The 16,340-nt window shown below is 37.5% G+C and overlaps 1 protein-coding gene and 1 pseudogene across 1 annotated transcript in view; both read right to left on the bottom strand.

Moving 5' to 3' along the window:
* COL11A1 (collagen, type XI, alpha 1) overlaps positions 1–16,329 on the bottom strand; it is a 226,752-nt gene extending 210,423 nt beyond the window's left edge. Inside the window, exon 1 of the mRNA XM_010830962.1 lies at positions 15,919–16,329. Coding sequence (XP_010829264.1) covers positions 15,919–16,024 — 106 coding nt within the window. The 5' untranslated portion in view covers positions 16,025–16,329. The remainder of the gene's footprint in view (positions 1–15,918) is intronic.
* Positions 7,560–15,755, bottom strand: LOC104981750 (annotated as a pseudogene).
* Positions 16,330–16,340: the final 11 nt, after the last annotated feature.

Here is a 16,340-nt window from a genome sequence, read left to right as displayed (position 1 = left end):
ATGACACTGAAAGATGAGTCCTCCAGGTCAGAAGGTGTCCAATATGCTACTGGGGAAAAGTGGAGGGCAATTACTAATAGCCCCAGAAAAATGAAGCGACTGGGCCAAAGCAGAAGTGACACTCAGTTGCAGATGTGTCTGGTGATGAAAGTAAAATCCGATGCTGCAAAGAACAGTATTGCATAGAAACCTGGAAGGTTAGGTCCATGAATCAAGGTAAACTGGACGTGGTCAAGCAGGAGGCGGTAAGAATAAACATTGACATCTTAGTAATCAGTGAACTAAAATAGAGAATGGGCAAATTTAATTCAGATGACCATTATATCTACTACTGTGGGCAAGAATTCCATAGAAGAAAGGGAGTAGCTCTCATAATCAACAAAGAGTCCAAAATGTGGTACTTGGGTGCAACCTCAAAAATGACAGATGATCTTGGTTTGTTTCCAAGGCAAACTATTCAACATCACAGTAATCCAGGCCTATGCCCCTACCACCAATGCTGAAGAAGCTGAAGTTGATCAGTTCTGTGAAGAACTAGACCTCCTAGAACTAATGCACCCAAAAAAATGATGTTCTATTCATCACTGGGGATTAGAATGCAAAAAGTAAGAAATCAAGATATACCTGGAGTAACAGGCAAGTTTGTCCTTGGAAAACAAAATGAAGCAGGGCAAAGGATAACTGAATTCTGCCAAGAGAATACATTGGTGATAGCAGGTATCCTTTTTTGACAACACAAGAGAAGACTTTACACACGAACATGACCAGTCAATACCAAAATCAAATTGATTACATTCTTTGTAGCCAAAAAGGAGAAGCTGTATACAGTCAGCAAAATCAAGACCTAAAACTGACTGTGGCTCAGATCATCAGCATCTCATAGAAAAATTCAGGTTTAAACTAAAGAAAGTAAGGAAAACCACTAGGTCAGCCAGGTATAACTTAAATCAAATCCCCTATGAATATGCAGTGGAAGTAATGAATAGAATCAAGGGATTAGATCTAGTTAACAGTGTGCCTAAAGAACTATGGACGGAAGTCTGCAATATTGTACTGGAGGCAGTGAACAAAACCATTGCAAACAAAAAGAAAAGAAGGCAAAGTGGTTATCTGAGGAGGCTTCACAAATGGCTGAAGAAAGAGAAGTGAAAAGCAACAGAGAAAGGGAAGGATACATCCAACTAAATGCTGAGTTCCAAAGAAAAGCACGGAGAGACAAGAAGGACCTCTTGAATGAACAGTGCATAAAACTAGAAGAAAACAACAGAAGGAGAAAGACTAAAGATCTTTTCAGGAAAATTGGAAATATCAAGTTAACATTTTGCCCAAGGATGGGAACAATAAAGGACAGAAATGGTAGAGACCTAGGATACACTGAAGAGATCAAGAGGAGACGGAAAGAATACACAGAACTGTACAAAAAGGATCTCAATGAACCGTGTTACTACAATGGTGTAGTCACCCAGAGCCAGACATTCTGGGGTGTGAAGTCAAGTTGGTCTCAGGAAGCACTGCTGTTAATAAAGCTAGTGGATGAAATGGAATTCCAATAGAGCTATTCAAAACCCTAAAGGATGATGCCATCAAGGTGTTGCATTCAATATGTCAGCAAATTTGGAAGATCCAGTAGTGGCCACAGAACTGGAAAAGGTCAATCCTCGTCCCAATTCCCAAGAAGAGTAATACTAAAGAATGTGCTAACCATCAGACAATTGCACTCATATCCCATACTAGTAAGGTCATGCTTAAAATCTTGCAAGCTAGGCTTCAGAATTATGCAAACCAAGAACTTCCAGATGTCCAAGCTGGGTTTAGAAAATGAAGAGGAACCAGAGATCAAATTGCGAGCATTTGCTGGATCACAGAGAAAGCAAGGGAATTCCAGAAAAAAACATCTGCCTGTGTTTCACCGACTACTCTAAAACTTTTGACTGTGTGGATCATAAAAAAATAACTGTGGAAAGCTGTTAAAGAGATGGGAATACCAGACCATCTTTTCTTCCCACTGAGAAACCTGTATGTGGGTCAAGAAGCAACTGTTAGAACCCTGTATGGAATGACTGATTGGTTCAAGACTGAAAATGGAGTACAACAGGGTTGTGTGCTGTTACCCTGTTTGTCATGAGACATGCTGGGCTGGATGAATTACAAGCCAGAATCAAGATGGACCGAACAAACATCAACAGACTCAGATATGCAGATGATACCACTCTAATGGCAGAAAGCAAAGAGGAAATAAAGAGCCTCTTAATGAGGGTGAAGGAGGAAAGTGAAAAAGTCAACTTAAAACTAAATATTAAAAGAAAACTAAGATCATGGCATCTGACCCTATTACTTCATGGCAAATAGAAGGGGAAAAGGTGGAAGTAGTGACAGATTTCCTCTTCTTGGGCTCTAAAATCACTTCGGATGGTGACTGCAGCCATGAACTCAGAAGACAATTGCTTCTAGGCAGGAAACCTACGACAAACTAGACAGTGTATTGAAAAGCAGAGACACTATTCTGCCGACAAAGGTCTGTATCGTCAAGACTATGGTCTTCCCAGTGTCACATACAGTTTTGACAGCTGGATCATAAAGAAGACAGATGCCTTTGAAATGTAGTGCTGGGCAAGACTTCTGAAAGTTCCTTTCAGACAGCAAGAAGACAGCAAGAAGATCAAACTTGTGAATTTTAAGGGAAATCAACCCTGAATACTCATTGGAAGAACTGATGCTGAAGTGGAAGCTCCAGTATTTTGGTTATTTGATGCAAACAGCCAACTCACTGGAAAAGTTCCTGATGCTGGGAAAGATTGAGGGCAAAAGGAGAGGAGGGCATCAGAGGATGAGATGGCTGGATGGCATCACTGATGCAATGGACATGAACTTGGGCAAACTTCGGGAGATGGTGAGGGACAGGGAGGCCTGGCATGCCGCAGTCCATGGGGTCTCAAAGAGTCAGATACAACTGGGCAACTGAACAACAATAAAGGAGAAAAATAAGTCAGTGAATGAATATAAGAAGGGTTATGGTGATATGGATTTTAATATATGTAAGACAGGAAAAGCCTCAAAAAGATAAGGTTTGAGTAAATTCGGAAAAGGCATAAGCTCTTCCTCTACCTTAAGGTTTTTATGCAGTGGAATTGAAAGCAAAGAGACTAGTAAGTGCAAAGAAAATGAAATAGGAGCTGACCTAAGACACTGAAGGAAATGCAAGGAGACAAATATGTCTCCAGCCAAGGAAATAAAAGGATGTAAGAGACGAGGTCAGAGAAGTAACAATGAGGGCATGTTGAAGGCAGCTTGTATAGGTCCTGTGGGATATTCAAGGAGTTTAGATTTAATTGCAAATGAAATGGAAAACCACTGAAAGTTAAAGAGAGAGAAAGAACATCAGCTAACTAATTTTTCAGAAGACTGTGACTGCTATGTTAACAGACTCTAGGGACACTGGAGTAGAATTAGAGTGCAGAGAAGGAGCAATTGCAATCTTCTAGATGTAAAATTTTGTTGATACTGTTTTCTTGGGCTGAGAGATGAATTACTTTGTGATATTATGGATATATTCTGAAGACAGCAGACCAGAGTGGAGTATGAGAGAAAAGGAGTCAAAGATGACACCAACGTTTTTAGTTCAAACATCATAATTGATTGTGTTGCCATTAACGGAGACAGGGAAGACTGTGATGAATGGACTTTAGGGCTGGAGTTCTGCAGTTCAGTCTTAGGCATGCTGATTTTGAGATGACTTAGTAAATGCCACTGGAAACAGCTAAATAGGCAGTTGAGTGAGTTTAGGAGTCTGAAGTTTAGGAGAAGTTCAGGGGAAAGGTCTAGAGTAGTAACAATAAAACTTTGGGAGTTGACAGACTATCAATGTCATTTTAAACTATAACTAAATTAATGATATATTTTTTAAACTCTATTTGATATAACTTTCCATGAAAGAAATCATTATAAGTTAAAAATGCTTATAATAAGTAACTTATTCCCAACTAAATAAAACAGAGGTTTTGGTCCAACATATTAATCTTCAGAAACAAAAATCACTATTTACACTTTATGTTCTAAAACATGCTATAATTTGGTTAATAACAAGAACAATCACATTGTAAGGTTTAAAAATATTAGCTTACTTTGTCTCATAATAGACTTTATAAATGTGTACCTGGTTGCTTATCATACTCCTTTATAAAATAGGAAGATTATTTATTCATTCATTTTTCAACTTCATCATGACCATAACTCCATATTAACTGTGACTCAACTGTACTAATTACCATTGAGAATGTCAGTTCACTTTACAGTAGATTAAATAATCCAGAAAAAATCTGCATTGCTCTACTTCCCTGGTTATTTGTCAGAGAATCCAATGGTTGCAATCAGTTGGAACCACCTAGTCATGTACAGATATGAAAGTATGTGCTGACCATGCCAACTTGGCAGCCTCTCTATATCTTTAAATTAGTCATGTCATTCCATTCTATGCAGGAAAGTATATCCTTATGGTCTTATGTTACATGGTCCCTCCCCATACCCTCCACTCCAGCACTCTCCTGGTAATACACATACTCCATGAGAATGGAGCCTGAGCTACCATCTTTGTAGTCCTGACACCTAACACAGTGACTGCACAAAGAAGGGGATCATTTAATTTTCTCAGTTATTAAACAACTTTAATCCTGAACTTTCTTATATCATAAAAAGCATTATATACTGAAAATTGAAAGCAGAAATAAAGTCACAACTTTGAGAATGGTAACAGAAGAAGAAACACCAGTTGAAAATGTAATATTTGAAAAGTATGGCATTTTTGATTTTGTTGTTGTTCAGTCTCTAGTCATGTCTGACTCTTTGCAATCCCATGGACAGCAGCATGCTGACTTCCCTGTCATTCAGCTTCCCTGTCATTCACTATCTCCCAGAGTTTGCTCAAACTCAGGTCCATTGAGTTGGTGATGCCGTCCAACCATCTCATTCTCTGTGGCCCCCTTCTCCTCCTGTCCTCAATCTTTCCCAGCATCAGGGTCTTTTCCAATGAGTTGGCTCTTCACATCAGGTGGCCAAAGTATTGGAGTTTCAGCTTCAGCATCAGTCCTTCCAATGAATATTCACAACTAAGTTCCTTTAGGATGGACTGGTTGGATCTCCTTGCAGTCCAAGGGACACTCAAGAGTCTTCTCCAATACAGTTCAAAAGCATCAATTCTTCGGTGTTCAGCCTTTCTTATGGTCCAACTCTTACATCCGTATGTGACTACTGGAAAAACCATAGCTTTGACTATAGGGAGCTTTGTGGGCAAAGTGATGTCTCTTCTTTTTAATATGCTGTCCAGGTTCGTCAGCGTCATTTAATTTCATGGCTACTGTCACCATCTGCAGTGATTTTGGAGCCCAAGAAAATAAAGTCTGATTTATAAGTGGTCAAATCCATTGAAAGTGAAAATCACTCAGTCATGTCCAACTCTTTGTGACCCCATGGACTGTAGCCTGCAGCTCCTCTGTCCAGTGGAATTCTCCAGGCAAGAATAATGGAGTGGATTGCCATTCGCTTTTCCAGGGGATCTTCCCAAGACCCAAGGATGGAACTCAGGTCTCCTGCATTGCAGGCAGATTCTTTACTAGCTGAGCCATCAGGGAAGCCCAAAGCTATTAAAATATGCTTATTATAAAACTAAAATTATATTTTCATTATATAATTTGACACTAAATTGAGAAGATAAATATTTATTGGCATTTAGTTTGTTACATGCTATGAAGAGGAGGATTTTCTTTAAAAAGCATTATCAATATCATGATCAGTTGATTTACTTATTTTATGCAGAACCACTTCTGTTTGACAATAAGGTATGTATCAGAAGATTTGCACATAGCAGATAAATAATCTTTCACTTGACTTCCAGTACACTGTAATACAAACTAGGCAACCCTCATTTTTATATACATTTATTTCCTATTTCAGAAGGTTCATGAATCCTTGGTTGTGCATCAAAATTATATGTAGAGCCTTATAAAGCAGTTATGCTTGGATTCTGTACAAAATCTACTCAATCAATATGCACAGGGATGGGACTGGAAATGATTGTGATATCAAGCCATAATTGAGTACTCCTGTCCTATTGACTTTAATAAAAATGTCTTAATTATGAGCTCATTAATTCACTCAATTAAGGTTTACTGGCCATCTGTTATACTCCAGGTATAGTGCTAGATGCCATTCTATGATAAGGTTTCTGTGCTTTAGGATGCTACACAAGGTCAATTATCCTAGTCTCCATGGTTAAGAAGAGGTATTCCTAGAGGAGATAATAACTAAATTCTGTGTAAAAAAAGTAATGGTAAGCAGATTGGGAGAGTATTCATCGTAAAGACCATAGTTTGCTTGGAGACAAAACAGAGACAGCCATTTCCAAGAAATCATAACAGTATCAGCAAAAATCTGTTAAGTATATTCCACAGACACTGCCAACAGCTTATTTACATAATTTATATCCTATCTCAGGTTATCGATTAGGTTATTGAAAAGCAATTCATCTGAGCTGCAGTCAACATCTTTACCTTATTCAACAAAAATTTTCCAAATGTTTACTATGTGATAGGTTTCAATCTGCATGCTTAGGGCACATGAAATAAGGCAGATAAAGATACCCATCCTGATGATTTTAGTGGAACTAAAATATACAATGGATAGGAATAGAATATTAAAAATATATTTTTATCCAAAACAATTCTATGGCTATAGACTATTAATCTTATTAAGCACTTGAAATTTTAAGTACTCCTTCTTAAAGATGGTACTTCATAATAACATAATTATATATGCAACATGCAATTTGCTTTCTAACTTGAAGAACTATCTTACTGAAATAATCATAATGCAATAAATATAGATAGGCTACTTTTCCTAATAGTCATTAAGCAAAATTAGACAACCCTTAATATCATACAAAACTGAAATAAAGGTTTGAAAAGTGATATACGACAGGGTTTTCTCAATTATTACTTTTACAGATTGAAATCAAATTTGAATTAACTTTCCTGTTCACCAATAGACAAGTGAAATGATGATTTATGTTGCTGTCAAAGCAAAAATATGACTTCATATGGCATTTTATCAGTCATACTACTATGTTAAAGCAAACTCCAGTTTTAGAGATAGTATGGTCAACTGAAAGCTTCAAATATATAAAAATATCTTTGGAGAGAATGTGCAAAACTATTTTCCAAATGAGGAAAGCTGGAAAGAAGTAGCAATTTATTCACTTTCAGAGAGTGAGTAAAGAAAAAGAGGGAGGGGGACTCTAATCACTGTTAACAACATGACATGAGGAGGTCACTTTACACCACTCCAAGTTAACTAGATTTTAACCTTGTTCCAGTCTGATGAGCAAAGCAAGAAGGTAATTAGTAATCTAAATGGTGACTATATCATATCCTGTGTTCATTCTGGCATCTTGGCAGACACTAGGGAAAGAAAACTAAATCACAGTCTTTACCCTCCAGCAACTCCTAGAGGAAGGCTAATGTATAAATGAAGAACTTTTAAAATAATTATAATGTGTCCTTTTTTTTTTTTTTGCAGACCATGTATCTTTCAGTTACATTCCCCTAGCTGATTACATTCAAACAGCTTTTAGATAATCACATCTGACACTTTATACTGAAGGTAATAAGCTTACTCCCATACATCAATCCCCCAAAGTGGAATAGAACTGTTGTTCCTTGTAATAGATCCTGATTAGAACAGGCAGCAATTTGTAAGTGTCCCTGTTACTTAATGAAACCAGGCCAACCCCAAGCTGAACCTTGAACACCTACAGACAAAGCTGTCAATTTCCCCTTTGTCAAAGGAATAAAGTAACACATGCTAGCTTCCATCCACTCCCCTTTGGTTTTCTGCCATCATTAAGGCTTAGATTTGTCCCTAAAATGGGACGAGTGACAGGTCCTTCACCATTGAAATTTAGCGTAAGCTGAAGAGTCACTTGAATTATGACATCATCTTTCACCAAAATCTCTTTATATTTTTCCTTGGTAGCATTCAAGTTATTTGCACAATTTACATGATATTTACAATGGTTACAGCTGCATGATTTGCGCATTATTGCTAGGCCCCAAGGCACCATAATCATAAGCATAGTCAGGGAGGCTGTGCAAAAGCGTTAAGAATATACAATAAGACTTTCCTGGTGGTGCAGTAGATAAGAATCTGCCTACCAGTGCAGGATACAAAGATTTGATCCCTGATCCAGGAAAGATCATGCCACATACCACATGCCATAGAGCAACTAAGCTTGCGTGCCACAACTACTGAGCCTGTGCTCTAGACCCTGTGAGTCACAACTACTGAGCTTTCATGCTGCAACTACTGAAGCCCACGTGCCTAGAGCCTGTGTTCTGTAACAAGAGAAGCCACTGCAGTGAGAAGCCAGGGCACAGAAATGAAGAGTAGCCCCAAAGAGTAGCCCCCGCTCACCTCAACGAGAAAAAGCCTGTGTACAGCATTGAAGACCCAGGGCAACCAAAAAAGAAATAAATAAAATTATTTTTAAAAACTATTTATATATAAAAAGAATACACAATAAAGTAAACATGGGCAAATGGTCAAAAGCAAGAGCTCTGGAGCAAGATTGTCTGGGTTCAAATCCTGGATCTGTCACACAGTAGCTGTACGGTCTTAAGTAGGACAATTAACTTATCTGTTTTTCAGTTTCCTTATGGGTAAAATAGAGATGGTAGTATTAGCTTACTTCTAAGACAACTGTCAGAATGAATGAGATTCTATACAAAAATGCTTACAAGGAGACATATGCATTCAGTGTTAGAGCTTCTATATCTGTCTGGAGTAGGCAGCTTGAGTTAAATTTTGAAGTATGAGAAAGTATCTGCTAGATGGATGAGAAGGAAAAATACATTCCAGGCAAAAAAGAATAATGCGTTCCAGGACAGGGGAGAAGACGGTCAAGAGGTTTAACATGCCTAGTGTGCAGGGTGCATGATGTTGGAGTGGGAAACCTGAGTCTGAGACATACAGAAGGGCACTCTACATCATGCTAGGCCATCTGTACAATACGTTTGTCCTCAAAACCAGTGAAGTATTCTGAAGGTTCATCAGCATTCAAAGAGCGACAGCAAGTAGAAGGCTGTACTTCACAGTTAGTCTGAAAAGAGAGTTAAGGGCAAATACCACAGGTGGCGCTAGTGGTCAAGAATCTGCTGGCCAGTGCAGGAGACGTGAGACCTGCGTTCAATGCCTGAGTCAGGAAGATCCCTGGAGGAGGGCACAGCAAAACCCACCCTAATATTCTTGCCTGGAGAATCCCATGGACAAAGGAATCTGGTGGGCTACAGTCCATAAGGTCGCAGAGTCAGACACAACTGAAGTGACTTAGCATGCACCACCAATACTTACGACTCTCCGCAGTGGTACCTAAGAGCACAAAGTAGGAAAATGTGCTAGAGCTTCTTACTAGTTTTGTCAGGAATTGCAACTACTGCTCTTTTGTAGTAGTCATCCTTTCGGGAAATTGTTTGTTAAAGTCTGAGTGAGAAAGGAAAGCCAACTGCCTCATGCAGTCTAAGGTTTGGTCCTATAAGCCCGGATGTGAGTTTACCAGTCAGATAGAGGAAGGACGCTTCCACTGACATCCTATACGCTCAAGTTCTATGAATAGGGACCTTCATTGGACTGTACAGTACAGGGCCATTCAAGAGCAATTAAATTTGGTTAAAATAAGAAAGAAATGCTTTTTAAGGAGAAAAAGAAAAGAAAATGAAGGTTTGAGGGATTGCAAAAGTTGATTGTGCTGAAGCACTTTTACACAGGTTTGTTTTAGTTCTCAATTGTCAAGTCGTATTTAAACTGGTCTCTTACTCTGAAATACGATAACCTTTCTTTTCTCTGAGTTCTTTCTACTAAATTAATAGCACTGTCTCTAATTCCATGCGCAGCAAGCAAAGAGTTTATTTTACCAGATAACAGTAGGTCTGGTGATCAGCCAATGTCTAAAGAACCACTAGCCAAGTCAGTAGTAGGCCAAAGACTGCAACTGATAAATAGATACTGCTCACTAAATCACTTTAAAATTGTTTCATCTTCTCTACCCAAGAGTATTATTCATGTTGAGTTCTGACACAACTGAAAGTAAAAAAAAAAAAAAATCACAATTATCTATAAAAATAAAAGCATATTAGGGTTTTAAAAGGAGAAATAAATAGATACATTAGAATACAGAAGGTAGTTAAAAAAAAAAAAAGCAAATCCCTTTGGGTTCTGAATTTAATTGCAAAAGAAATCAGTAGAAAAAAGTCCAAATTTAGGAAATTCATTATAGCGTAATTTTAGTATACATTGAAAACTGCATTTAAAATAGACTCTTCAGGAAGAAAGCGTAAGAAGCAATGTAACTTTTTATAGCACCTGTGTGTACCTCTCTTCTTTGCTAAGGGACAAAACTTCAATGCTCAAAAAAAAAAAGTTTGATTTCCTCTCACCACTTCCAGCTCAGGTCACATTTCCCCAGTATTAAATGGGAGAAGTGGAGGAGTAAAAGCAGAAATGCAGATCAGCCCTCAGTCCCAACTCTGCAGTTCCCTTGAATTCCTAAGATCACAAACCAACTGCACTTTCTCCAAAGGTGGACAGGAAGAAAAGTGCATTTAGGATATAATATGATTCTGGCTTTTAAATACCTAAACATCATCACTAAAAATTATATTGAATGATAGGGCTGGGTCAATATGTATAAAACCCTGTATTCATATAAAACAGAGTTAGTCATATGTAGAACTATTAATTTCCTTAGTATCTTCTTCAGGACCTTAAGGACATGTACTGAATTTCCCGAAAGAGAGGAAAAAACTTCATGGTTGAAATACTAGCTCTATCTTAGCCATTGCCAGCACCGCATATCATGGTAGCCCCTGAAAAGGAAGTATTTCTCTATAAATTAACTATCCATTTATTCCCAAAGTAAAAGGTGATTATGTACTTTTAGACACTTTGACAATCCAAAAGGAAAAATTTGAATTAGAATTTGCACTACTAAGCGCATCTGTTATTTTTTTCCCAAAGCTGACTGCTTGTTTGGAAAAAAGGTTATCTGTTAAACAAATAACCCGTATCAAGTAAAAATCAATTCATTATCTGACTTATTAATAAAAAACATACAATTAGATATAATATGTATCACCCAATCAATATAAAATCAACATGAAAAGAGAAATTTGACATTATTTGTCTTATTTGAAATAAACATATAACTTTCTTAGCTTCCTGAAAATTCAAAGTTGTACTGGGTCCTCTATTAGGAACTTTAGAGAGGGAAAAAAAAAAACTATGTTCATAATCCAGCAACAAATGTATACAAAAATATTTTATAAACTGTTACACTTTTTACATTGATACAGATCTTATAGAATCACATAATTAGGTATATTAATAATACAAATTATCAAAAATTACCTATATCTAAATTTAGAACATTGAGGAATTATTAAATATGTTCTATAATCTCCTGTGTTTCTTTGATTCATCATTTTCACTTAATCTATCCTCACTAATCTAAACTCCAGCACATATATTTAAGCAATATATGTCATTCTACATTTCACAAATACATACAAATTAATAATTGTTTATTCTATTAAGTCTCAGACAACTATTATTTAAAGATACTTTATCATTTTTGCAGATTTCATCCTACTCATTTATGGAAAATCTTGACTATTATATGAATATAGTTTTTTTAGAGACAGGATTCAGTTAAGAATTTTTCTGTGCCTTAGTTTCCTCATTAGTAAAGTGAGAAGGTAGTATGGAGTTGCAATTTTTATAAGAATTTCTATCTCTAGCATTCTCTTTAAAAGAATCTAAATACCTTTTCTTCTTTTGAAAAATTCAGCTTTTTATTACACACTCTCACTGAAACTTGATTCAAATCCATTCATTATCACTACATAGGTAGTGCCTAAATAAGTTAACCAGAGCGAAGAAAAATGTCTCAGAAAAGAAACAAAATTTAAAAATAGAAAGACAACTACTTATTTTTTGTCAGAAATCCTACCCACAAATTTGAAAAGGGGGCCATATTTGCCTTGCTATATTTTAGTGATAACTTGAATAATGTGCCCCTTCAATTTTAGTCACAAATCGAAGCAAACATAGAAGCTAAAAGTTAATTATATAAATCATAAGCAATCATACTATTTAGATATACACATTTCTCATTTTGCAACTTCATAATTTTATTGAAAACTCTGCGTATACCTCTTACAGAATTATTTTTATAGATTTTAACAAAGTATTAATTATAAAGTTAATTGTCACATTAAAATATTAATATACCTAATATTAAAACTAATAGACAATTTTGTGAAAGTGTCTATAATTAACTGAATATATATGTGCCACCTAAACTAAGGTTATCTGTATAAAAGATTCAGGAAGATGTTTCTCATGAGCTACCTACTTTTTTTCAGTGTTTATTACAGACTTTGTTGATTTTGCTTTAAAAAACAAATGAAAACACAATATTAATAATCATAGAAGATACTTCATTTGCTATCAGAAGCATATCTGATTTTTAACTGATTTCTGATTGAGTAACCTAAGGGACAAGCTTGATCTCTTCCCAAAGTTGGATTAGCACATACTCTGGAAGCCAGCACCATTTCACCTGCTGATCCCAGGCACTCAAAACACTTCAGCAGGAATCACTACCAACTACTGACAAGCTTCGAAAATTCTTCATAAAATTAATCAGTGTTTTGCAAGGCACAGTATTGGCTCAACCACCAAAGGTAGAATACCATTTTAATTAGCAACAAAATGATTCAGTCAGATATTATATTTTCTTTTTACTCAATTTAGCTTAACTCCTTTAAAAACTGCTAAAACCATCTATCATAAAACCACCAATCTGAACACAGTCATGAGTTATAGTCACTATAAATTCCAGGTAAATTTCAGGTTCTATCTTAATAAGTACTGAACTAACTGAATATGAAATCTATAAATTCATGAGATAAAACATTTATATTAACCATAAGCAAGTATATGAAATATGATCCTGAAGTTAATGCAAATAAATATAAGAAATAATGCTTACTCTTTTCTTCTTATTAAACCATAATAAATACCAAAAATTTTTAAAGTAAGTTAAAGATTACTAAATTACAGAGTTTGGATTTGCAAAGTAAAATAATATGACTGTGTGAATTCACTGACTTTCTTTTCATTCACTCCAAGAAATTTTCTTTGTAAGGTTTTCTCTGTAAGATGCATCAGGATCCTAACTACATATTTTTACTGCATATTTTTAGAGTCCAATTTATTATGAACCCAGAACTTTTTAGACTTAAGCATTTTTTAATCCAAGAAATACAAATTTTAGATAAAAGTTATCTTTAAATTATCTTTCAGTTTAACAGTCAGATCATACCACTGCAACTCAGAGAAATCAAATATATAATATATAGTATTATATATAAATATAAATATATAGTATATTATATAGTATATATATATATATATAGTATAATTCTGGTATACAATACCTTATTTAGAAACTAACTCATTGTTACATCAATTGCAAATATAAAGGCTAGCATGAGAACTGGATGGACACTAAGTTTATTTTTCCTTTGTGTGATGATTCAGGCTAGTGTTTCCTTTTTAAGCATTAATATAGTATTTCCTTTTTGAATTTCATTAGGTGGTAAGAATGCCTACAAAAGTAGGTTTAAGTAAATATAGTTTCCTTCTAAAGAATAAGCACCTAGCAATTTGGTGAAATGAACACCAAATCTTAAACAATGTGAAGATCCAAATAACCATATAACTTTCAAGATATTTCATCAAAAATAACAAACAGAAACTACAACATGATCTTTAAAGTTCGCTACTTCTCACTTTAGATGGTTTTGTAATAATAGAGAAGTTTTTTTTACCACCAGTTATTTGATGTGGTACCAAGATGTTTTGTTTAAAAGAGTTTTAGGTATGCAGCTAGATTTAAATGAGAAAATTATGCATCACAAGTGTATAAATTTGACCTTTCTGATCTCCTAAGAGCTTTAAAGAAGCCCCCGTGTGGAAGTGAAACATCTTCAGTGAAATAATCCCTGAATACCTATAAGTCTCTCGAGTTTACAGTCCATCTGTCTTCACTGAAGAAAGTCTTAGTTTCCATATTAAAAACAAAAAGCTGCCATTATGATACTTGTCCCAAGTTTGGACGAAAGAAATAGCTGGAAAAGTTCAAAAGGAAACAGTATACCTGTTCTTCCTTAATCAAGTGTCCTTTTTCAGGATCATTGTACTTAGAAGGATTTTAGGAGGCGTTATACCCTGAGGCAGTTGCTTTAATTCCAAATAATAAAGAAAACCAGCAGAGGGCAGACCTGAGGACAGAACCGACCAATCCCGCTGGTGACCAGGTACCAAAGGTAAAGTGAAAACTTTTGATAGATTTCACTTTCAAGACTCTTCTATTTATCTTTTAAAATGTAGAAATGAATGAATCAGCATGACTTATTCAAAAATTCAAAGATAGTCCTAATGAGTCTCTGACTGTACTATTCGCCAGGAAAAGTCACAGAGGAATAAGCCATCCCTGCCTGCTCCTCAGGAAGGTGAACAATCACAAAGTGTGGGGAAGAAATACAGACCTGGCTTCGCAGAGTTCGGCCTCCGGGAGCGCTAACTCCCACAAAGGAGAACTCAGATCTTGGCACCCACCAGGATCAGACTCAGGTTTCTGCTAAAGCCTGAGCCTTTGGGGTTGACAATTTGTTTCTCCCTCAGCCAATCATCGCCGCCCTCCTTCTTACCCCTACTTCTCTGCACACCCCGACAAAGCTTGCTTTCCTACTATAAACTGTTTGGGCTCCCTTAACTCCAAAGGAGACCGTCCTCCCGCCAGCCGTGTCTACAGCACCTAACGGACCGCTCCAGCCAGATGCCTTTGCGGGAAAGGGCGGGGGAAGGGGAGGGAGGAGGCGGAGGGGAGGAGTGAAGTCGCTCTCCCTCCTCGGGTACTGACAGAGCTGCAGTCTTCCCAGCAGGTCTGGTCATTGAATATTTGGTGGTGCCACGTAGGAACTTTTCCTTACCTCTCTCCTCCCATCCCACCCCACGCCCCCTCCCCTTCCTTCCAATCCCTATTCCTCCGCCCCCACCCCATTTGCTTGGCGAGTTTCATCATTCTCCAAGAGAACTGCACGTCCAACCTGCAAGAAGAAGTTGAGGGTGGGGGGTCACAGAGGGGAGGAAGGTGCAAAATCCCGGGAAGAGTGTTCTTCCTATCTCCATCCATTTCTTTTAATCTGCCATTTTTTCCCTCTTACTATCTCTTCAAGATCACACACACACACACACACACACACACACACACACAAAGTATTCTCAGTCTTCAAGATTCATTCCCCCTGGTCTCTCTCAAATCCTTAAAACAGCTTGTTTCTCACTTTGTTCCAGACAAAGAACTTTATCAAGGCTCATTTTATGCCCTTTCTCTATATTCTCTCCTCAGCTCACCTTTAAAAAAGACTTCCATTAGTTAGAATCTGCAGAAACCAGATGTGTTCAAAGGTAGTCTAAGGACCTTTCCTCAGACAAAAGCTTTGTACAACTGCCTCTGTGTTCAAGGTAATATTTTTCCTCTTTTCAAAGCCCCTGGAAGGTGGTGAAGGGCATTTCAGCAGGCTCTGTGCCTGACAGATCTTTTTTCCTGCTACCTCTTCTCCCATTACTGTCCCGCCTACATCCATCTCTCTCACCAGTCTTCACTTCCAACCTGGTGGCAGCTACAATCTGGATTTTATTTGAGAGAATTGTTTGCGGGGGAGGGGTTGGAAGAAGGAAGGGGGGAGGGGCACAGAATGAGAAAGACCGACAGCAATCTCCCACCTCCCCCAAACCATTTTTTCTTACCTCCTCTGACCTCTCTAGCCTGGAAGAGGAAAGTCAGTGCGAGAGTTGTTATGGTGAAATCCCAGAGCCACCGTTTCGTTTTCCACCTAGAGGACCACCGCTCCATCTCCGAGCCCCGCACTCACAACTGTGAACTCAACCCACGAAATCGCGATTGCAGACCTACTTCGTCCCTTCCAAGGTATCGTCGGGGATGTTTGCTACACAGCCATTGGGGAGGGAGAGGGGGAAAAAGTCAAAGGGCTTTTTCTTAAATTTGATGGTTTGCTTCCTTCCTGTCTCTCGCCCCCTCCTCTCCCTCTCGGCTGGCCCCGCCGGTCGGGACCCTCCGATCTGTCCTCTGCGGGGCCCTGCCTTCAGACTGACGGCAGATGAGGGGCTTCAACCAAAAATCTGAGAGGACTGCGTGCCCCTAAAGGCTT

The sequence above is a fragment of the Bison bison genome, unplaced genomic scaffold, assembly GCF_000754665.1.
Source record: "Bison bison bison isolate TAMUID 2011002044 unplaced genomic scaffold, Bison_UMD1.0 scf7180017864519, whole genome shotgun sequence".
Lineage (NCBI taxonomy): Eukaryota > Metazoa > Chordata > Mammalia > Artiodactyla > Bovidae > Bison > Bison bison.
Note: the sequence above shows the minus strand (reverse complement) of the source record. Positions and strands in the feature narration are given on the sequence as shown.